The 24,336-nt window shown below is 38.9% G+C and overlaps 1 protein-coding gene across 6 annotated transcripts in view; it reads left to right on the top strand.

The window, feature by feature from the left end:
- Positions 1–24,336, top strand: part of taok3a (TAO kinase 3a) — a 63,087-nt gene that overhangs the window by 32,984 nt on the left and 5,767 nt on the right. For 5 of the 6 annotated variants that reach the window (XM_006803871.2, XM_006803874.2, XM_006803872.3 and 2 more), the window contains 15 exons: positions 1,819–1,890; positions 2,649–2,750; positions 3,383–3,428; positions 4,437–4,533; positions 5,009–5,122; positions 5,830–5,921; positions 6,117–6,210; positions 8,418–8,499; positions 12,332–12,499; positions 13,627–13,824; positions 15,934–16,071; positions 21,037–21,273; positions 22,129–22,257; positions 23,119–23,322; positions 23,921–24,160. In XM_006803871.2, the coding sequence (XP_006803934.1) occupies positions 1,819–1,890; positions 2,649–2,750; positions 3,383–3,428; positions 4,437–4,533; positions 5,009–5,122; positions 5,830–5,921; positions 6,117–6,210; positions 8,418–8,499; positions 12,332–12,499; positions 13,627–13,824; positions 15,934–16,071; positions 21,037–21,273; positions 22,129–22,257; positions 23,119–23,322; positions 23,921–24,160 (2,013 nt within the window). Of the gene's footprint in view, positions 1–1,818; positions 1,891–2,648; positions 2,751–3,382; positions 3,429–4,436; positions 4,534–5,008; positions 5,123–5,829; positions 5,922–6,116; positions 6,211–8,417; positions 8,500–12,331; positions 12,500–13,626; positions 13,825–15,933; positions 16,072–20,104; positions 20,506–21,036; positions 21,274–22,128; positions 22,258–23,118; positions 23,323–23,920; positions 24,161–24,336 lie in introns of those variants that run through there. The other variant, XM_035913412.2, reaches the window with a different exon arrangement.

Raw genomic sequence — 24,336 nt, 5'->3', positions numbered from 1 at the left:
TTCTGTTGATATATAAATACAAAGTAGTAGAAGGGGGAGGATTTTCTTGACTGCCAGGGCTTTACTGTCCCATGTCATGTACACGTACACACAACCAGTACATCAGTAGTAGTCCTAGTACCCATGTCCGTCTGCCTAACAATCTCCTGTGTGTGTCTAAATCCTGTATATAGCTTTAAATAAATAGCTTTATTTTTTCAGTGATTGAACTAAGGATACATTATGATAAAAAAAAAAGTTTTTATTGTGTTATACAAAATCGATACATACGATACTCTAAAATCATTGTCAATGGCAACTCATGTTTACAGCTTTACAAAAACTACTACTACTTACTCCCTTATGTTTCATTTATGCTCATTTATTATATCTTTTAAGAACAGTATTTATTTAAACGTCACAATATTTTCTATTCAAAGCAGGTAAGGTTGTTGTTTTTTTTTTATTTTGTTTTTTTTTTAACCAATTCTGATACACTCCAACCTGAAGACAGGTTAGTATAAATTTTTGCCTGAGAGATGAATCAGTACAAATCACTTGCTGTTATCTATTACTAGTGGCTAATCGGAGCTTCTCTCACCTGAATTTTAGAAAGTGGATACTCAAAGGACACCTTTTGTTTGTTTGTTTTCTTTTTGAAGTTAGTCTGAATCTGTAAAAGTAATGACTATAGGAGAAAAAATACAGTAGTTACCACAGTAAATGTGCATTGTCAAATACATAAATTCCCTAACTATAACTGTGACTGCTTTTGTGCTTGTGTAAAGACAAACGAGTAACTCCCATTACAGAAGGAAACAAGGGGAAATTACCTCCTGAGAACACAGACCCAACACCAACAAGAGGTTCACACACACCCTGATAATGGTTGCTGAATTAAAGAATTGTAATTAGTAATACATTCCCTTCTAATGCAATTAGCAATACAATTAGCCTATTTAAATTTCTTAGTTTTGATTGATTTTTGTTTCCTCATATCTAATGCCATCTAGCTGTATCCTATCACAAGAGGAATGCATGCTCTTGTGCATAAACTGACAGGCAATCATTGGGATCAAATTAATCTGGAAAAAAAAAGTCAAATGGGAATACTCTCTTGCCTCCTGTTACTGTAATTCCATTTGAATCTCAACATGAATTTCCCATTCAATTGTAAGTGGGATGAAGCTCAGATAAGGGCTTAGGCTGAGCCACAGCCTAGCTGTCCCTGAGGCAAAGTGCCTCAGAGGTTAACACCATGGGTTTATCATGCACATGTAAATGTAGACAGATAACTCAAACATTTAAAGTGGCTGTAGATAAACCTCACCTGATTTACGTTGTTCAGGTGGATATTTATTTTAGATTAAAGTAAGTATTTACGTTTACTTGCACTTGGATGTTTTACATTAGATTGGTCCCTGAACTAATATGTACCACTGTCCAATAACAGGCTGCTATAGCTCGTGCTTTTTAGGTACAGTACATGTTGTGTTTTGTTTTTTCTATAATTATAATATTTATGTAGTGACCTTTTGAGGTTAACTTTCACATAATAGAAGACCAAAAGTTACCCTGTGGGCATTAAGATCACTTTTGAATCTATATGTATGTTTATGTTGTGGAATGCCAATATAACTTTGTGGCTAGGGGACCAAACGGGTACCAAAAAGGTACCGAAAACAAACAAAAAAAATGACAAAAACAAACATGAGGCCTTGTTATATCTTGTGGGAGGTTTACTGTATTTGTCTTCGTGTGTGCTGTCTTTTCCTAAGCATTTAGACCTCGTGTTTAAAGACCTTAATAGAGTGTGATCTTTTCTATTTTCTCTCTCAGGCTCGGAACTCCTACTCCAACGAGGTGGTGGCCATCAAAAAGATGTCCTATAATGGCAAGCAGACTACTGAAGTAAGAAAATATACATGCTGGAAAATGTAGACATGGCACATACAATGTGAATGCACCAGTTTTAGATGATTTTGTCTGTGGAACCATATCAGAAGGACCAAAAAAAGAAAAACCTCAAGTGAGCATTTGGTTAGGTTTGGTCAGATAACCTTTTTTTTTTTCTATGATGTGGGAGGTATAGCTCAGAATGCAAAAAGCAGCATTACATCATTTTCTGCTACTTCACACAGCTTGATGCTATGCTTGTGAAGTTGTGAGATGTCTCATGTGGTGGTTAGTTACTCTGAAGGAACAGAAATAATGTGAAAATAATGGAAGATAATTATTCACACCAGATGCAAAGCTTGGAACAAACATGTGTCTACCTCAAGAAAACTGCTGGAAATGTTTAGGCAGAAGCATATTTCAGAAGGCATCCTATGGGATCACAGCTTGTTCTTCAGCTGAACTCAAGCCCACATCTCAGTGGTTTAGTCAACTTGTATCTTTTTATAAAACAGTGAGTGATGGTTTTGTGTGAGGGCACTTGCAAGCTATTGTCAAACTTTTCCATACTAGTTGAAGTGGAGCCAGCTTTCAGTTTGTTTATTATTTATATTGGTGCAGTGCCTTTAAAGAAAACCTTTCTGTCAATAGACAATAGCGAGAGAGATACAGATGTAAAATATCTGTCACTGGTTAATGCATTGTATTTAAAGTCTTAGTTAAGTGTTAGTTTAATAGTACCTAAAGGCTGGAATCATTCTTTCCTTTTGCAGAAGTGGCAGGACATCATTAAGGAAGTCAAGTTTTTGGGACAGCTGCGACACCCAAACACAATTGAGTACAAAGGCTGCTACTTGAAAGACAACACTGCCTGGGTTTGTAGATCCTTTTCTACATCCTCTTTTTTTTTTGTTCAAGTTCCTCTTTTTTTTTTTTTAAGTCTGGCAGGATACTCGATTTATCTTTCTCTCTTCTGCTCTCTCTCATTCTTTACTTACATTCTTTTGTTTTCATGTCCTGCTCGATATGTTTTCCTACTGTGTACTTATGTTTCTTTGTGTACACTGATCAGCCACAACATCAAAACCGCCTACAGTGCACTGCCAAATCAACTCTGTCCCATTGGGGCTTCTGGTGTCTGTCATAAGAACATTGGCTGCAGATTGCTGGGTGGTGCTTCTGCGGGTTGTGCCTGCTCTGGTAGATCCCACTGATGTTTGACCAGTTTCGAATGTGCAGAGTTTAGAGGCTAGGGCTTGAGCTATTTCTACACACTGTCCTGTTATGCAAGACCTCTGCCATCAAGATAATAAGTGTTAGTCACTTCACTTTTCTGTTTGATTTTAATGTTGTGGCTAACTGTTGTACGCCCACTTCCTCTACATTCTTTAGACTTGGACTTTTCACAAACTTGACTTAAAGCTTTAATTAAAATTTATGATGGTGCTCATTCCATGTGAGTGATTAGTTTCCATTTTATTTGAGGTTTAACTATTTTCTCTTTCAGCTGGTGATGGAGTACTGTCTGGGCTCTGCATCAGATTTACTGGAGGGTATGTTTATCAGTGTTTGATATGCCAATACAATCAGATATTTCATAATTTTACAATGGCTTTTTTGTCAGTAACAGGGTGGAAGTGTTAACATTTTTTTCCAGGAAGTCACTCCTGAAACTTTTGTAAACCCCAAACTTGTCAAAACAAAACTAATGAAAAGTAACTTTGGTGTTTTAGCTTGGTTGTGCACTGTAAAGTATGCCCTTTAGCTAATTTAAGCTGTTTTAGGAGCAGAAGTAGACTATGACTGCTGACCTTATTGAGGATCTTTTTGGACTGCCAAAAAATAAGGAACTGCCTGCTATCAGATAACTGCAATTATCTTTAAAAACTTGTAAAACCTCATGTTCTCCAATTTTCTGTGATTATTTGGTTCATTTTGTGGGCCTTACTAAATACTTGCTGTGATTGTATGCTTAGGGTCACTCTCCCCATTTGCGTCCTTGAATACTGGAGCAAGATAATGTAATGTAAATGTGTAATCTGCTTTAATAGTATTACATTTTAAACCACTGTTCCATCGCAGATGGAAAACATATTTGTTTCTTAGATTTCAGCGCCTGGCAAAAAATATCTATATCACTTTTAAGAGCTTGAATTCCCTCTCCTGAAGCTACTGACTTATTTTAAACACCCATGCAAATACTCACTACTGACAGAGTACACAGTTGTGACAGTCGTTCCCAGACTGTTTTGGGGAGTTTAGCCTTTATATAAAAATTCTCAGTCGTAGTTCTGCAGTGACCTTTTGCCTTGGCACAATTTTTAGAACAGCAGGACTCAGGGTGCCAGCTTAGGAAACTCAACTGTTTACTGGGATTACTTTATTACTGCAGTGTGTGGACAGATCAGTACAGTTGGTCTTAATTATTAAAGCCATGATACTGTGCTTTCCAGAGCTGAGCACATGAAGTCTGCACTTCCACAATCTTGGATAGAAATAACTATTTGAATCATTCATGTTATTTCCGCTCAATCCATTCGTTGTACTTATTTCTTCCATAGTTCATAAAAAACCACTCCAAGAAATGGAAATTGCTGCCATTACCCATGGTGCCTTGCTAGGACTGGCTTACCTACATTCCCATAATATGATTCACAGGTGAGTCTACTTCTTTCTTTGCTTACAGGCAACATAGAGTGAAAACATGGAACATGATAACATAAGACAGTTACGTTCTTCATTTATTGCAGTGTTTACTAATTAAGTTGTAAAACATCATGTCTATACTTACTCACTCTTGGACATCACCTTCCCACCTTATTGCTGTACACAGTTGTATCTTTTATGGTGGGAAGATATGATTGGCATCCAACAACCACATCAAATAAATCCTTTTTACTATTCTGTATCATTTTAAGTTTCAAAGGGCATAGATTTAAAATGTCAAATCAAACATGACATCTTTAAATACCCAACTGTGTTGTGTTGGTCAAAAGTGAATAAAAACTGGACTGCCTGATTGGAGGTAGGACTAACTTGGCACATATAAGTCACCTGGCACATATGCATAATATATAAGTGGAGCTAATGTGACTTTTTCTCTTTTCTGTCTTTGCTCTTTTCCCTTATCCAGAGATGTGAAAGCTGGTAATATCCTGCTGACCGAGCTGGGTCAAGTCAAACTGGCTGACTTTGGCTCCGCCTCCATTGCCTCACCTGCCAACTCCTTTGTGGGCACACCTTACTGGTCAGTACACACAAGACAAACATGGAACCTCATCTTCAGAGAAGAGAAGATTAAGTTTCTTCTTTATCTTGCACATGTTCAGTACAAATGAGCTATTTTATGTCTTTTTTTTTCTGTTTTTCTGCCAATTTTATTTAGACATTGTTGTTGGCAGATGTTTGTTGTTCTAGAGTCATGCACCTAGATAGACACATAAACGTGAAAGCAGTTTAATATGTGGGTTATATGCCTAAACAAGCAAATAGCAGTTCTCATAAAATCCATGAGAAAGTTTATTCATTACATTGGAAGCAGTGATTAACGTGACTAACATGACTAACATGCTGCATCTGCAACATATTAGTCATTATTAATTCAGTTTGAGAAAGAACTGACAAGTTTGTTTTTTTTTAATTCATATTGATAGTTTTCCGCAATTGGCTTTCAATTTCTTATGCACTAAAATAAAATATTCACTCACATATTCACAGCAGCTTTAATGGTAAACAAAGGCATCCCATATACTGGTGGACTAGTAGTCATGCATACGAAAAATTGTCACACAAGTATAGAAACATATATTCCAAAAACTAAGCTGCTATCACAGCATACCAGAGTCTTTAAAAACTCTGAGAAGCTTAGAAGATTATAACATTTTCATGGATTTTTTCCATACTTGATAAAGTGTGTGCATACGCATGTGTGCGCGTGTCTGCCTTTGTATTCAGGATGGCCCCAGAAGTGATCCTAGCCATGGACGAGGGCCAGTATGAAGGAAAAGTGGACATCTGGTCACTGGGGATCACTTGTATTGAACTGGGTGAGCAAACACCTACCCACTGGTCAAATAATACATTTATTGGCTCAGACTGAAATTCAGCAGACTTAAGCTGATTAAAAGTTATTTGTTTGTACTACTTATTTTTTAGACTTCAGCTTCTCCCTCATTCAAGGAGAAGCTGATGCGAAAATGTGCACACTGTATATGTTATTGTCACATCCTTTCTCATTTTAGCGGAACGTAAACCACCCTTGTTCAACATGAATGCCATGAGTGCCTTATATCACATTGCCCAGAACGACTCTCCCACACTGCAGTCCAATGAGTGGTAAGTTTTAGCACCTTGATGTTACAAAATTACCATACACACCCCAAAAAAATCCAGTATAACCACTGATATAATGCATCCAGTCAACCGTGAACATTAAAGTCCATTCCAGTCAGGGTTCAGCCAGAGTAAGACATCCCTGTGTTAATCTGCATGACCTGTGATCCCTGCGACAGGCCATGTGCAAGGGCACACTCTAAGTCTCTTATGTAATTACCTGGGAAACAGCTACCAAAGAAACACGCTGCAGCTACCCACACCATTTCTGCTGAGCTTTAAGGCAGCATCTAAATAAAACAGCACAATTATTCTCCTGTTATTCCAAGTAATTTAAATCACACTTTAAGCTTGCCATACTAATATACAAATATATTCCTCCATGCACGTATGAGGTGTTCTAAATATGGGAAAACAGCTTGCTTTATGCATTATTTTATGCAGCTTTCAGCCTCACAGCTCATGACTGCGGAAGCTAATAGATTCTCTAGGGAATGTCCTTCCAGACATCAAAAAAAATTTAGCAATTTAATTTAGGCCAGCAGGTTTTAAACAGCTCTTTGCTGTCTCTTTGCATCACCAATATATCCCACATTGTCAGACAAGACCAGCGGAGCTGCTAGATATTGTCATGAAATGTTTATGGCATCTAAAAAACTGAGAAACAGCATTTAAAACTGATATGCTTTTATGTAAATTCAAGAAAAAAGCTTAAATGAATTACTGTTTAAAAACAAATCTCATCATAAAAGGTATACATTTTTTTTATCTGGAGGACTATAAGAAGTGAAATCATTTATTCAATATACAGTTGGCTTAGTTAGTAGAATAATCCAAGCACTCTACATAAGCCACCATAGCTTAGCTTTTTATGTTTTTTATTCTCAGTTAATGAATAAATGCTATATAAGCTATGTAATATTTTTATATCTTTATATTTATTGTATGAACAATGGGCTCAGTATTAGCTAGCACAATCTTGGTAGTAAAGGAATAATTTGGGAACAGAAGAAAAGCGGATACATATTCAGCAGCATGTATGAACTGAGAACTAGGTGATCTCAATTAGCAAAAAATGCAAGACACTGGCAGGAATTTAGCAAAGGAACAAATATGCTACTGCTCCTCTGAGTTGCTGTAACCACAGCATGTGTGGTATGATTGTCATTGGGGAAACGGCACTCATCAAATATTAACCCTGTGCTTGATGTTCTCCCTGTAATTTACTCCTGTGTACTTCTGCCATGGTATGCATGTGATGTCCTAGGTATGCAGTGTCGTGCAGGAGTTCCTTGTAATATGTTGTAAAAATTTGTCTCTGTCACACAGCTCCTCAGGAGTAGCTGAATGCAACCGTTTACCTGCCTCATACTGTAGGAGAACATGTGCATCAGTTCCACGCAAGCGTTCATTAAATAACAATGTTTCTTTTTAAACTTTTAAGTAGGCACGAGTGTTGTGAGCAGGTCATGAGAAACGTGAGGCAAGGCAGTTCTTTAAAGTTAAAACTTGCTGCCTATGACATCTGTTGTAAAATTAGTCTTGATTTCTAGTATCGTGCTTTAGGTGAGCGATTGTGTGGGACAGCACAGGGTTGTGGTATTTTTGGAGGAGCTCCAGGGGCCCGAGGCATTAGCAACATCCAGATGAGACAAGTAGAGACATTGGCTTCATACACAAACACAAGGCCAGATTGTGAACACATTCGCATGACCTACAAGACTAGGCGTGGATCTATGCTAGCAACTGAGAGAGAAGTAGAGGTTGAGGGAGATCTCAGTCGTATACCCTCAGTGTGTATTTTAATAAACCTAAAGAGCATTCCAGTCTATTTTGTCTTAACAACTCGTAACAGCAAACAAAACATATGGTGGTATATCTACCGTGCTAGATTACCATGATTAGATATTTAGACCACAGCTCCACTGGCCTATATTTTTATTGCTCCACATATTTACATAATCCATATATAGTTCCCATTCGGGGCTACACTAAGAGATTATGCAAGATTGTTCTACTTAAGTCACTGATATATTAAACACCAAAGAGCTGTGCTCCTCCTTCTACATTAGTCATTAATTGCCAAAAAGGACAGATGGCATGGCTTTTTAGCTTGTCACTGTCATTTCTACTTAAGATTTTTCTCATTTTAAAAATATTAGTCCAAGAAGGACTAGACTGACTTCTTTCTCACTGTCCTCTTTACCTAGGTCTGACCTCTTTCGCAGCTTTGTTGACTATTGCCTGCTGAAAATTCCTCAGGACAGACCCTCGTCGGGGGAGCTGCTACGAGTGAGTGGGTTTCCTCAGTAATCTTTCCAGCTGTGACCTCACTTCCTGTCTCAGTCAGTCATGAGGATGAGTCACTCCCATCCACCCACGGCTCCCTAATACGCAAGCATATATACACTGTCTTCTTCAAGCACAGGAATCAAGCATCCTACTGAGATTATATTTTTTTTATTCCCCCCGTTGCCTCACAGCCAAGGGATAAGACACAGGAAGACAATTGAGCTCCACAGAGCTGCATCTCATTACTTTTATTGTTGCGACATTTTATACGGTGTGATAAAATGAGTAGAAAGACAAAGAAAAGAAATTTATTGTGTTGGACATAAATAATTGCATTTGAGTACTGATGTTGACGAACACTGATGTGCCAGTCGTTTTGGCACAATCCTCCATGCTCTTCAGAGGGTATGAATGTGGAAGCGCAACGGTTATTTTACCTTAAAACTCAGATATAATATAACTCATCTAACCCCTTAAAACGCAAAATGTTACTGTTGTCAAACACAGATAAAATAATCTTGTAAAACTTAACGCATAAAGCTGCAAGTTCTTTTTTTTTTTTTAAAGCCATCCAGCCAGTGACAGCCCATATGTATCTCCAAAATCACAATGAGTATACACGCTGATAATCCATGCATGTCCATTGTGTTTCCCTGTGATTGAGGAGATGATCTTTTTGTTTGTGCGACCAACAGGTAATCCTATTGGTGCACTAAGAGTTTTAAGTTCTTGGTGATCACGCTCAGTGGTGTTGAAGCCCAAGCAGGACTTTTCACACCTGTCTCACTTTATGGAGGAAGGTGTGAGGTTAGGAAGTGGTTAACTAAAGGGATCTGGACTGTTGTCTGGATAGGATGGGGCTTTTGACTGGAATGCACTCTTCCAAGCACCCCTGACCCAAATCCTTACTGAAAAAACATTAAAGAGGGATAAGTACCAAACAGACTTTGGATCAGTGTCCAAGGGCCTGCTTTATAGTGAAGGGCTTGGGGGTTGGGGTGTTAGTTTATGATTAATACCCCACTTTCTCTTCTGAGACGCACACAAATTTACTCTTCATTTTAGTGCAGGCACACACACACACACACACACACACACAGGCACACGCCCCTCCAAGCGCTTTAAAGGGAAAATCAGGTCACTAATCTGTGGGCCTTGAGCTACCAGTGTACTGGCTTCAGGTTAAATTCACTCTCTGTCCTTTAAAACCTCATTCAGAATAATGGTAATTACGAAAAATAAAAGAGTAACCATTCAGTGGCCTCAACCCCCCATAAGTACACTTCGTTTAAACGAACATACTCACTTGAATAGTTGAAACTAACTCTGAGTTTCTCAGCTGTATAAATTTACTTGCTAACCACAGATATTTACAGCACAACAGCAACTTCCCAGAGCATGAAAGGAAGTGTTCAAATTTAATTTTGTGTTTGACTAATCATCTAAAACTAATAGCATAATTGAGTTGCCCTAGTTTACAAGAAAAATCAGTTCAGTGGATGGAATCATCAAAATGTTTGCTTTTTTGAATTCATGATTTCAATAACCGATTTATGAATAAATATTTTGTGATTGTTTTCAATGCAATATGTAGCTTAGACTAAGCAGGAAATGATAAGGTTTGCAAAAATGATGTGTTGCGAGTAGCTGGTTAGACTACTTAGTCTACTAATTCTCACTTTGCCCAACTTGCAAAATTCCACTAACCTCAACCTGTTTTATCTTTTGTATGTGAAACAACATACAATATGATGTGTTCATGAAGTGTTTAATATGTTCAGAATTCCCTTTGTTTCCTGTTATTATGCTAAAAGTTTAACTAAATGACTGCTTGCTTCATCCATATACTTTCCTGCAAATATGAGATTTTTACTAGTGTGCTCATCTAATTATTTTCAAGAAAGCCAAAAAATTATAATCTCCCCAAAAATGTTGAACTATTATTTTAATACTTCCAACATATTAGCCTTTTCCTTTAGTGGCTATTATTGCTATCAGTGTAGTATATGTGGACTGGTCTAAAGTAGTAACGGTAGCCTGAAAAGTTAGTAATAGTATGTGTCAAAAACAAATTTATCCTAAAAGAACAGGCTAAAACTGAGTATGGATGAGTACTGCTGGTAGAAGGCAATAGTGATGCCACGATACATATACCAGACAAGACTCCAGGTGCTGTAGATTTGCTGTCACTTCTTCTTTACACTAACCTCATAATGAGGAGGAATCCTGGAGATAACTTCACTGGATGATGGGATGGGGGTGGCCAACCACCCACATTCTGCTGTAGGTCAATCAGAAAATGGGACAAATCACTTTCATCTCTATTTTCAGTGTGTGATGTCATTCCTCTGTGTCCTGACTAACCCATTACACCGGCATCTGTCACATTGAGAGGAAGGTGTGCAGAGAGTGATGGTTAAAAATACACTTAAATATATGTATTTTTTTCATGCAGAATATAATATTTTAGTCACATACCTTTAGGTTGAATACATTTTAGCCTTTTATGCAGCCAATATTTTATGAATGACAGTGACTAAGAGGAGGTGTGAACATGTTTGTGTGTTGTAGTGGGAGGAAGTGCTGGGCAGAAATATCTGTTCTGTTTTTATTTGTTTTGCTTTTTTTATTCTTTTTTTTTTTACACCCCTAAATTGTTTGTAAAAAACAAACAAACAAACAAAAAAACCACAAATTAAAAATAGCCATCCACTATCACTCGACCCCCACCTTCTCTCCCACAAGCCACCAATCCCACTCTGACCCGTTGGTTATTCATTGAATAATTACATAAATGCACAATGTCCCAACCTCCACCAAATTGCACCTACATTAGATTACAGAGGTTCATCTCACTAGCACTGGACAGACTCAGCAATGATAATCACCTAATTGATCTCCATAGAAGTGTGAAACCATTATATCATTCAGTGATCATATTTTTAAAAGGAAGTCTGACCTTTCACATATTTTTTTTTCTTCTGGAAGGATTTTGCTTTCTTTTAGTAAATAACAAGGTCCAATTTGCTTTGCTATCCCCTGATAGAAGAAACTCCTAAGTATGTTTGTTTTTCCTCCACAGAATGTGTGTAGCTCATTCTAAAAACAAACAAACAAAAAAGCACAAAAGCAAAGGATACAGTTTAAATGACTAAAATCTCTCAATTATCAATGCTTAGTGGGATTTATGTTATATAACATGATTTAATTAAAGTTCTCATTAACTTGGTGCAAGGCCAAATGCATTTCAAACAGTATTTATTGAAATAAGAAGGATTAGGAGTATTTATAAAAATCGATTATATGGACCTTCTCAGAGACTGTAGTAGAGCTTATTGAGTGCTGGGACCAGAATGGGTTGAACAACCTACAGGCGCCCTCTAGTGATTGCCAGAGTTGTGGTGCTCATTGAAATAAAATTTTAGACATGTTTAAATGACTTCCAAATATTTACGAACAACTTAAGAGATCTGTAAATGGTGCCAATGTTTAAGATAATGCAAAAGAAAGTAGTTAATATATAAAATTGTCATCTTCATTCCGGTTCAGCTTATTTTATTTCCCTTATAAATGTTTACTGCCAATATTGTAAGTAGTCTGAGGCAATACTTTCTGAATTTCTATTGAAAAACTGGGAAGAAAACATCCATAATGTTCAGTTTAAATTAAACTGTATGACATGAAGACAGCAATTGAAATGCAAATAAAAAAGATAACCCTAATAGAAAGATTAGCTTTAGTTTCTAAACCCAGTATTTTCCTCCTTGTGTCGTAATAAAGTCTGACTAAAACCTTGAACGAAGTAACTGACTGTCTGTCTTTTTCTCTTCAGCATGATTTTGTACGTCGGGAACGCTCGCCACGCATTCTCATTGACCTCATCCAGAGGACCAAGGATGCAGTGCGTGAGCTCGACAATCTGCAGTACCGCAAGATGAAAAAGATCCTATACCAGGAGAAACACAACGGGCCCATGGGAGAGAGCCAGGAGGAGGAGGAGGTGGGAGGAAGAAGAAAAAAAGGGAGAAGGGAGGTTAATGGGGAAACAGTTTATGCATCAAACTTAAATATTAAACAGACAAATGAATGTTAAAAAAAAAACTAACAGAAACAGAAACCCAGAAACAGTTCTTCAATTCTTAACAATAGTTAATATGAAGATGAAAAATTGCATATATGTAGCCACAGTCTTTAAGTAGCAGAGTTGTACTGAAATAAGGTTTGGATTCAGTTAATCTGCAGTATTTTCACAAAGTAATTGAAATAATTATTATATTTAAAATTTCCATCACCACTACATAAAATAAGTGCTTGTACTTGACACCAATGACAGAGTTTAAGCTCATTATTTCACACAGTTCTCTATCTGTAGGCCAACAGATGATTTCAGACAAAAGGTTGAGGGACAGCATAGTTTATCTGCATCCTCAGGATGACACTTAAGTCTCAGAGATGGTGACTCCACACTAGTCAGTACTGCTTCAGCACTTTTCTCATGCAGTCTTGGTAGCCTGAGATGAAATGTCCCTTAGTTGACCTGGCCTGAAGTAAAGTGAACAGTTATGGACAGCTCGTAGCGACAGTAATGTCATCCTACACCATGTGACACAATTCACAGCAGCCACCAGACCTTAGTGCAACAAGACACTGCTGAAAGCCTTACCCTGAAAAACCTGCTGTACCAATCCTTGTTTTATGTGGAAAGACCGAGTAAATATCCTGTCCTGTTGCTTTAGACCTAAGTGAATTGGCTTTTGCTTCTAAAAGCTACACAGTTTCATCCCGTATCTGTCTTGTACACCTTCAAGTTGACTTGTAATCTGAAGACCTCTGTCTGACCACTGTCCATTAACAAAAGCTCAGACGCTACTGAATGACTCAGACACACACATCTTAACAATTAGAGGTTAATAGGCAATTTAGCATGATTTTCACTCTAATGCAATCTATAGGGCATCAGTGATTCCCCCCCCCCCCCCCCCCCCCTTTGTATTGAGGCAATTCCATTTAGTGGTACAGTTTGAAGAAAGCCTGGGTATAATTGGACGAAGGTCACGGGTGACTTTTGTTGAGTGTTTGTGTACATTTGTGTTTCTGAACACGTGTATATGTTGTGCGCACTTGCAGGACAGCGAGGCAGCCAGCTGTAAGATGAACAGCCTGGGCAGCAACCACTCTATTCCCAGCACCTCGGTCAGCACGGGTAGCCAGAGCAGCAGCGTGAACAGCATGCAGGAGGTGTTGGATGACAGCTGCTCTGATATGACCATGATGCATCCCCAAGACTACAGCAGCACCCTGGACTCCTCCCCACACACCAAGAAGGTAAAAATTAAGGGTGAAGACGGGATGGTGATTAAGGCTGAAAGTTTGAAACCACTATTGGGAGTTCTTATTGTTCCCAAAGCCTTTTAACTGAGCATCAGCCATCATACTCAAACAGTCAATCAATCTGATTTTTTTTTTTTAAACTAAATACAATTTAAAATATTAATTAATTAAAAAATATATAAAACTGGAGACAGTTATGTGACAGCCAGAGACTAAACAGACCCTGAAATGTGCCATGGCAACCAGTTGTCAACTACAAAGTGTTCATCACTTTAAATCTAGATGGAGAGTGTTACAACTTGACAGCAATCTTGGAATTGATTAGGGGGTTATCTTGAGGCCCCTATTTAAATGAATGGAAAGAGAGCCATGGCTTTCATTTCAGTGGTCACCGAGACATTAAAAAAAAAATCTATAGCATCACCATCAATTTAATTAAAAAAAAAAAGTTAAAACTTTTGGAACTTGCCATCATTTTAGCTTATTTTAGCTAAAGTTTTCTTTAATCTACAAGTTACTTCAGCTCCATTAATTGCTCAATCCAGAGTGCTGACATAAACATCATCCTAGTGCACTCTTCCAATGGGAAGAACAAACAAATATGAACTCAGCAAGCCAAGTTTATAAATTACACATTTATAAACTTGGGTATTGATTAGAGAGCTATTCCTGCCACCACACCGCTTTAACTTAATGAGTATGTTTTTTATTTCATGGATTTTGGGGGCAAGGGTAACAAAACTGCAACATTTAGTTTTAGAGACATGTCTCTTCCTTCTACAATATCTCTTGCGTAAGTCATTGATACCTGTACAGTACTTCAGAGTTATCGTTTTACTGCTACAAAATAAAGAAGATTATAAAGTCTGAGAAATCAAAAGTCACAACAAAGGTCAAATCAGATTTGTAGTCTGTTTTCTGAGATGCCCCACTGAAAGAGAGACAAAAAAGCCAAGCCAAGTGGAATAAAGCACAAGGACAACTTTGTACCCAACATTTTTCCTGTCTTTTGAAATGGTATTAGTAAACAGTCTTAAACACTTTTCCCAGAGTTCAGTGCATGGAAGAAGAAACAAAGACAGCAATCGTAATCAACAAATGCCATGTTACTGGTTGACTCACTTCTTTTCTGGGTTGATAACTGTCTCACTTAACAAATGAAAAGGAAACATGGCTGTGTGCAAACATCCTTTGGTGTCTCGCACTGTTCAAGAGTATGCATAAACCCCTCCCCCCAAAACCATGGAAACCATTGACAGTCCTCACTGTTTGCAGATTGCTTCAAGTTTATCACTGACACCGTTCACACTTTGAGAACAAAGGCCGTGTATACATGTGAACTAGCAGCAGCGCAAATTCCCCTTGCACATGTGGCATCCTGTACACACACACACACGCGCACACACACACACACACACACACACACACACACACACACACACACACACACACACACACACACACACACACACACACACACACACACAGGTCAATACAGTGCTTTACATTCTCATTGGAAATCAACTCTGTGAAGAGAGGGCTGTCACTTCTGTCATTCTCTTTCTTCATTTGCTCTTTGTATTTTGACAGAGCTTGAATAAGGTTGTCACTTTATGAACAGACAACCAGTGTGCTGTTTCAAGTTCAGGGGCTGTGATGAGAACAATTAAAAATGACACACATTGTTTTCTGATGGCGGTGAATTTCCCTCCACGCATAAAAGCACTTGTTGGTCCCTGGGCCTCCCTGCATGTTTGTCAGTCAGATTTTATTGGGGGTGCTGGGTGTTGATGTTTCATCATGACATGCAAGCTTACAGTTGACACAGTTTTATCAAATGATGAAGAATCTTTGTGAAGTGTAGAAGTTGTATGGGTTAAATCAGTGGGGAGTATTTCTTTTGTAAGTCACAGAATTATGGTGACGAATTTCAATACTGGCACAGTTTTAATAATTTAAAAAAAAAAAAAAAGTTGAGTGCCCTGCAGTGCAGCATAGTTTACACTATCATTTTTTTTTTAACTTTGGTCACTTGGTTGTTATTTATTCTGTTTTCTTTTAGTATTTACCAGTCCTAAAATTCTCTCCTTTGTTTTCAAACAGGACCATCAATACAACTGGGACGACGGGATCCACAGGGACCATCGGCCAGAGCCGACGCCAGCTTCCTTTGATAAGAGCAGCCAGGCTCAAAACTACAAAAACCAGGGCCGCTTTGCCACCATTAAGTCTGCCTCACTGGTAAGAACCTAAAACTTTCTTCTTTCTATTGGTGTTTTCTTTTCAAGGTCCTAAAGCATGTTTTCTGCATGCTGTAAATGTTTCAGTGTCATTAATTTGTTCTACTTATTTGACTTAAAGGTTGCACTGGTTTGGAAGGCCAAACAAATTTTAAAAAATTACTTCTTGAAGAAGCTCAAATCTCTCAGTTTCATGTTCACACCACAGCACTATGAGGGCATTAAAGGGCATTTTTTTGTTTGTCTTTGTTAAAAAGCTTACTGCGAATGTGGTGCGTGAATGACCTCAGTCTCAGTGGGTGTAATGTTATTGTATGTCTCCATGTTTAGATGTTTTTGAAATATTTATTTCCCATCTTTTGGTCTTCACTTTGTTTAGATCGTTGTCTACTATATTATTTCTCTGCTGTTTTTTACATTCATTCACCCCACTCCTTTTGTTATCTCCTCTTGTACTACGCCTCGCATTACCACTCCCATCCTCCCACCCTCTCCTTTATTTCTTCCTGGCCTCCATTTGATAATACATCATTCTCAGATCTGACTCAATATTCTGAGTTGAAGGGGGTGGAATACTCTCTCTCTCTTTTTCTCTCTCTTGCGCTTTCTTTCTTTCTATGACTCTCTTTCTCTCTCCCTCCCTGTCTGTTGTCATGGAAACCGGCTCTAGTAACTAGAAAGTAGTTGTGGTGGTTTGTGTGTGTATGTGTTTACCCAACCATGACCCATTGGTTTTAATTGTGAGTTCCCCTCTGCTGCCAGGTCTTAAACCAGAAATCTTGTCACATACAAGAGAATGTAAGCAAAGAAGTGTGTGTGTTTGTGTGCACAAGCAACTGTGTGTCCTCATATTGTCCTTGAAGAGAGCACGAACCAGTGACCGTCCGATGCTGTGTGTGTTTTCTGTTGACCGCAACCGTAGTTCCACGGCACTGAAGGTTACATGATTTTGTTTTTGATTGTCATATGTTTATAGGCTCTATTGATTTGCAGATGATTAACAGATGATAATGATACATGGTATATGTAAGACTGCAGTTGGGAACTGTAGTTTGAAAACCCTCTCGCATAACTGTCAACTGATGTAGTCTTCCAACTGCTGCTGACCATGCATCGTAGGGTGACGTTTCAGCCTAGGAATGCATCATCAAATGTTTAGCTCTGCTGTTTTTACCTTTTTAAAACCAAAAAGAGTTGCTTGGAAAGACTTATTGTCACTTTCACAGCATTGGAAAGTAGTTTCTTGCAAAACCGTAGGTCAATCTATTCTTGTTGAGGTTTTTTGTTTTGTTTTTTTAGTACACACATTATGCAGAAATTTAGGAGCAAGTAATATTTTGATTTGTAACTAATGTGATTTCTGAATTTAGGAAACCCCTACAGTACTGCATTAGAAGGAAATATAACAATGTGATTTACAAACTGATCATGACTTGCTTAATATCATTTAATCACATATAATTTTAAAAAAAAAACAATAAAAAAACCCCACTTTTTTAAAGTCCTCCCTTTATGGCACTTAGGGAAGGAAGTCGATGTATACATAAACAACCTCACATGTTCTCCCACTGACATGAAAGATTAGAGTGGCAATAAGCCTGCTGGTTTTTTTACCTCCTCACAAGATGATGAGATGCCTTTTTCATCAGAAAACAGGGATTGTAGAGTTTATAGATATTTGTTCTTAGCCACAAAAGATGGAAAATTGTATCCTGGATCATTTTCTCACTTAAATTTACCATAAAAGGGAAAAAAAAGTATTCCTTCCTCACCTTAACTCTTTGTTAATTGTTTTTTTTCCCATTTATCCTTTAAAGAAACACTTCTAATCATACTTGAAAATACTTTTGATCTAATGCATATTGCGGTGGATTAAACTTTTCGATAATGGCAGCTGAGATTACACATTGTGTAACTGAAAAAAGGCAGCCTCTCTGTAGTGTAACAGTGCCGGTCCTGCCCACCGGCACTGGAAGAGATTACATCATCGTTTTCTTCCAAGCACAGACATCCTCACATTGGCCTCGACTCACTGAGACTGGAAGCAGGTAGACAAAGAGGGAGAGGTAGGACAGTATGGGGGGGTCCAGATGGCAAGGGGTAATTGATAGCCAGATAGGAAGATGGAGAGCAACACAAGTGAGAAAACATAAACAATTAAGAATGGTTTAAATAGGGGGGAATTATTAGCTAAAATAAAAATAATTATAAACTATTATTTTGAAAAGAAAAGTCATGGTGATTTGAGGGAAAAGGCAAGAGATTAAAGATTTAGTGAACTGAAAGAGAAAGTAAAGGCATCTTAGAGGACACTGATGGCAGATATTGGGGAGATAAGAAGGGCAGAGAAAAGGATAGAAAAACAAAGGTGAGACTTAAGAGCAGTGCTGATTGAAATCTTAACTGACAAAAAAACCCAAAGAACATCACATTTACTGGTGAAATGAAGTGTGGAGTCTGAACAAATGTAGCAGTGGGGAAACAAGAGAAGAAAGGGGTAAAACCAAAGACATGAGAGGTATTGTGGAAAAGGCATGAAAAGAAGGTGAAGGAGAGCAGGATGTAAAATTATCCAGGGACATGTGTGGAAAAGGAAAAAATGATGAGGGGACAGGAACACTGGAAAGACATGGATGCAAAGTGAGAAGGTGAACGAATGTGAGACAGTGAGTGAGAGCGAGGGCAGGGGTTATTATAGGTTAGATGAAGCCACTGACTGACGTGTAAGCTGGTGTGAGAGACAGCATTGTTGTAAAATATTCACTTCATCTATTCTTTAGCTGCTGGTTGCAGTTTGTAACCTGACAGCATAAACGCTGATGGGAAATTAATGTGTAGTGTAAGGCATATCAAAATGTGCTCTTCCCCCATCAGTTTTCTTGCAACTTGCAGAATTAAGGTTGTACTTGTTAACTTTCATGTTATGCGGTTATATATATTAAAATGTTTGTTCTTTACAGGTCAGTGTCAAAATTTAATAAGCTAGATGGACATCGTTTGCATTAGTTCTATTTTTGTGATCAGACTTGAGAAGGGAGATCTCCTCACATTTGACAGGAAAAAGGCATGCTATACAAAGGTCTGAGGCCTTTTGCTTCCTCCTGTAAACCAGATGTCTTTGCTACATGCTACTATACATCTGCAATAACATTCAAACTACAACCATGCTTTTTCTATGTGGTACCTACCAGGGTTGAAATGTGTTTTCCTTAATGTAATAAGGAAGCGATAAAGAAGAATCATGGAGGTTTGACAAGGGGATAGTCTTCTTCTGTTACCTACCAGGAGCATAAATATTTACTTGGATTTCGGCGTTTTGAGGCTCTTGATATCGATGCAGGTCTGGCTCTTGCCCTCGATGTTGTGTTCTCATAAAGTTACAATTGTGATATTGCATATTCATTGACGCTAAATGCCTTGCGAACACAGAGATCAAACTAAGTGGACTGTTGTAGTTAATTTATTGCAAACAAAAATGCATCAGTCATCACTTCTATTTAAGTAGGCTTGCACGTTCACACAAGTTAAACTCTGTGAAGACGGATCATCTTGAACTGCAAAATAAGCAAAAATTAAAGTTTGGGCGCTTAATTCCCACTCACTCGAACATTCACCTTTAGCCTGCATGCCTTCCCTCCCTCCTCTCCCTGAATATGATCTCCTTTCCAGTCCCAAAGCCTTGTGTGAAAGAAGCCGTCACATGACTTGACTTGGCCCTTTGTGGCTGTATGCATGGTGGCAGCGAAGCAAGTGACTAGGATTGGGAGGTTCTATTACAGTAGAGGTATTGATTCAGAGCCGATTAAGGAGAAGGGGAGCTCAGCCTCCACATATTTCCACCCCATTTCCCCCCATCCTGTTTTGTTTTGTTTTTTTTTCTCCATGTAGATGCTCTTATTTTACTGCTGATTATTTCTATTTTTCCTGTTTAACTCTCTCCCAGCCACTCTCCATCTGCTGTTTCTCCTTTGCAATCACCCTCCCTCCCCTCATCTCTGGGCCTGCTCCTCTCTAACACCCCCCTCCAACTTCTCTCAGTCTTTCTCAATGAGGTATTCATGTGACCCACCTGCTGTCCGCCGCTTAGCGTTAGCCTGACTAAAGAGCCGCTCTGTGCTCTTGTTGGCCCGCGGTGTCCAACTGCCTCATTCACAGTTCACACGTCTGCCTTGGCCGCTGCGTGCCCAGGGCGCGAACCAAGGAGAGGGAGGGGGCTCAACGTCCAGTAAAGTGTGTCGTGGGGGTGGGGGGGTCTCAGGGTGGCATCGGAGCTCAGGCAGGGTTCTGTCGGGCATAGGATGCTGCACAAGGTTCCTGGATGCTGGTGCACTTGGCTAAAGTTGCCATCATGTTTGGCCTGAGGAGTTCAGGTGGAAGTTATGAGAAGATGCGGAGCGAGTACTACCTAGATGTGGAGAACCCTTTTTGTCCTCAGGTTGGTGGGTCAGGTCAAGGTTTGGGTTAAAAGCAAGAATAAGTGAAAGTGTTAAGAAATACCAGTAAGGTCATTGCCTCAGGTTAAATTTAGTCATACAGTAGATGTTTATTATTGTCTTTACAGCATTTTTGTTTTCTTTCCCACGCTCTGACTTAAATACATTTGAGGAACTTTGAAGTCGGCTATTCTGTGCAGTGTCTGCGAATCTGAGATTGTCAGATGAAAGAGCTTTTGTTCAGCTGAAGTGGTGGATTTCAAATTATTTGCTTCTTAATGTCATTATTTTCATATCGCATGTTGAAGATTCTTTCTTGTACATGTAAAACTAGCAAGTAATGTAGTCTGATTACAACAGGTGAACTGTTTTGTTTTGTAACGGTTTTTGTTTGAGGTTCTTCTCGTAAATGAACTGAGATACTTTGATCATATTGAATTAATCAGTTAGGCATTACTGTTTGGGGTTTTTTTTTTTGGTTTTTTTTGGTGAAGTAATTTGATTTGCATCTTCTAACTTTTCTCTCACCACAGGTGACCAAACAGATTCATGAGCATGAGCAGGAAAGTGAGCTGCGAGAACAGATGTCCGGCTACAAGCGCATGCGGCGGCAGCACCAGAAGCAGCTGATCGCCCTGGAGAACAAGCTCAAGGCCGAGATGGACGAGCATCGGCTCAAGCTGCAGAAAGAGGTGGAGACGCAGGCCAACAACGCCTACATTGAACTGGAGAAACTGGCAAAACGGCATGCTGTGCATTCTGAGAAAGAGGTGGGACTTTTGATGGGGTTACAGGACATTATGAATAAGTGCAGTAACTGTTAGGTTATTTCACAAATGATCACACTGACTTACATGTATGATGCAACAGTTGGCTGGTGGACCTGGTCAGCTTTGAAAAAATGGGAATAATATTGAAGCTGTGACATTTCTAATGCTGCTGAAGAAAAACACGTCAAAAAGTTCTATTCTTTTCTAAAGTGTTGCTATTTTAAAGCTGTTCAATGTTGCAATGAGTAATGAGGACGTTTTTGTTAGAACTTAACCCACTGCTGCCACCCAATGATACATGTGATGAAACACAGGGGCAGAACTGGGTCACGGAGTGTCACGCTCTGAAAAACACGTTATATATCTTTGTGATTAGCACCCAGCGTGTGTGCTGCAACAGTCAAGGAGATAGTTTATCTGTTTATGTAGACGAGTCTGTACATCTAAACGGTGTCATGAATCGGTGACATGTGGCTGTCACAAACCAACATGTTACTAGATATTTACATAGAATTCTATAACTATAACTGCAATGTCTCTTTTCTTTTAAAAAAAAAAAAAAAAAGGTTGTTTTATCATCTAGAAAAAGAAATGTTATGGTAATTTTATCTGAAGTACAACATCTGATTTAGAATTGAAGTGCAGACTAGAATTTTTAACTGGTCATATTATAATTTGAATTTTAATCAACCAACCTATTGTCTTCAAATATACTTTAGTTAATTTATGTTAATATACTTTAATGTTCTTATATAGGTTTGTGCATGAATGTATTTGTCCACAGTTTGGTGGCGTGCTGTCTGTTGCTGGTCAGGGGCATCTAACCATGCTCTTGTCCATGTCTATTCTGTCCAGATGAAGACGGCGCTGGCAGACGAGAAGAAGTTCCAGCAGCAGATCGTGGCCCAGCAGAAGAAGGAGCTAACCACGTTTCTGGATAATCAGAAAAAGCAGTACAAACTCTGCAAGGAGAAGATTAAGGAGGTATGCTGGGCTCGTTGGTTTCCTCTTTTCTTCTCAGGCGCGCTCCTTCGCACGCCTTCTCATGGGTGACACGTGACCTTCTGCGCTCTGTGCTGAAGAATCAGGCTCCCACACACAAACATACACTTCCACTTCAGCATGGTCTTTTGGAAGTTGTGTTGAGTCACTCAGCCTACCAACTGTGTACCTACACATGTATGTACACGCAAACAAGAAAAGTCAGAAATCCATACGCTCACCGGAGCACTTGTGAACCACCACAACCTTGTAAAAGAATCCAGAGAATACTCTTGTGGGCTGGCAGTGTGATACACTGTGTTTTCAGTTACATGATAAGTGACCAAAATTAGGTCAGCACAGTTAGGAGAAAGCATCGCTGGCAGAGAGAGATATTTCCCACCAACTGAGGGCTATAACGGAATTAGACACCACAGAGAGCAGGGATCAGGCTCATGTGTTAAGTGCATTAGCGCGAGTTGTAGATTGCTCATGAAAGAGAAAGAAAATCCCTTTATTTAGAAGAAAAAGATTTTCTTTTTCTTCCTTTGGCTTTAAAAATAAACTGTTGTTCAAAATAAAAGGTCACCTTGAGTTGACCAAATGGTCTTACTAAAAATATTTGATAAAGTTGATTTGAATAGACGTTTTATTTTATTCCCCAGCAAAAAATGGCTTACAAATAGCTTGTTTAGGCAACATTTGTTTTTCACATATCCATTAACATCCCAAACTACACAGTTCACCACTGACTGCTTACAATGAAGGCTTTACTAGTAATACTTCTATCTTCTGTCTTGTGTATGTTAACACAATCTCCTTTCTCCATTCCCCCTTCTACTTGGAATTTCCACCTCTCATCAGGAGATGAACGAGGACCACAGCACACCCAAGAAGGAGAAACAGGAGCGTCTGTCCAAGCACAAGGAGAACATGCAACATTCCCAGGCTGAGGAGGAGGCCCATCTGCTGTCCCAGCAGAGGGTCTTTTACGACAGGAACTGCCGCGCCTTCAAGCGCAAAGTCATGATCAAGAGGCACGATTTGGAACAGGAACAGATCAGAGAGGTGTGGAGGACATACAAGTTTCTAAAACTCGTGTGCAAGTTGTAAATCTATAAATGTTTTGCTTTTGGATAATTTTACTACTGTAAACTTCTGACTGAATTGATCAAACCATATATGCCCACATCGCGAGTTTGAATCCTAAACCCTCGTTTAGTGTTTATGATCTTGATGTATAAAAGTCCCAAAAATGTTTTCACAACAAACAGTAGTGTGTTATTTAGATCTGTCAGGTGTTTTATATTAACTGTAAGCAGGATTAACCCACAACAAAACAAGCCAACAATGCCATAATCTGAAAAGCTGTTGAGTGAGTTTAAGGAAATCCAAAAACTTTCTGTGGGAAAATGCTCCAAAATCAATGTGATTAAACTAGAAGCAAGAGGGGGGGAAAGTAAATATGTGATGTTTATTGATTTTTTTCTTCCTTTTTCCTCTCAGCTGTTACTAGTTGCAATCAATGCTGTAAGCACAAAACAGTAAAATTGATTTCTGCAAGGGAATATGTTGATGTCAAATTGATGCTTATCAATCGTACTTGCTGAGATTCATCCTTCTATTCCCTTGCTGTAACCTCCATGTCTCCTCGTGGCCCGCCTAGGAGCTGAACAAGAAGAAGACCCAGAAAGAGATGGAGCATGCCATGCTGATCCGCCACGATGAGTCCACGCAGGAACTGGAGCAGAGGCAGCTGAAGACCCTGCAGAAGCTGCGTATGGACCTCATCCGCCTGCAGCACCAGACGGAGCTGGAGAACCAGATTGAGTACAACAACAGACGTGAGCGTGAACTTCATCGCAAGCATGTGTTGGAGCTCCGGCAGCAACCCAAGAATCTCAAAGTGAGTCAGCGCAGAGACCATTCGATCTAATATTTTAAATATTGTTTGATGGATTGATATATAAGTGCTTGAAATATTTCAAATCCCTTTTTCCCATCATCCTTAAAAGGAAAAAAAATCCCTTGCCTTTGGGATCCACTTCTACGATTGCGCAAGTGATGAGCAACATCTAGTTT

This window comes from Neolamprologus brichardi, chromosome 12 (genome assembly GCF_056152115.1).
Source record: "Neolamprologus brichardi isolate AB-2024 chromosome 12, ASM5615211v1, whole genome shotgun sequence".
Classification (NCBI taxonomy): Eukaryota; Metazoa; Chordata; class Actinopteri; order Cichliformes; family Cichlidae; genus Neolamprologus; species Neolamprologus brichardi.
Note: the sequence above shows the minus strand (reverse complement) of the source record. Positions and strands in the feature narration are given on the sequence as shown.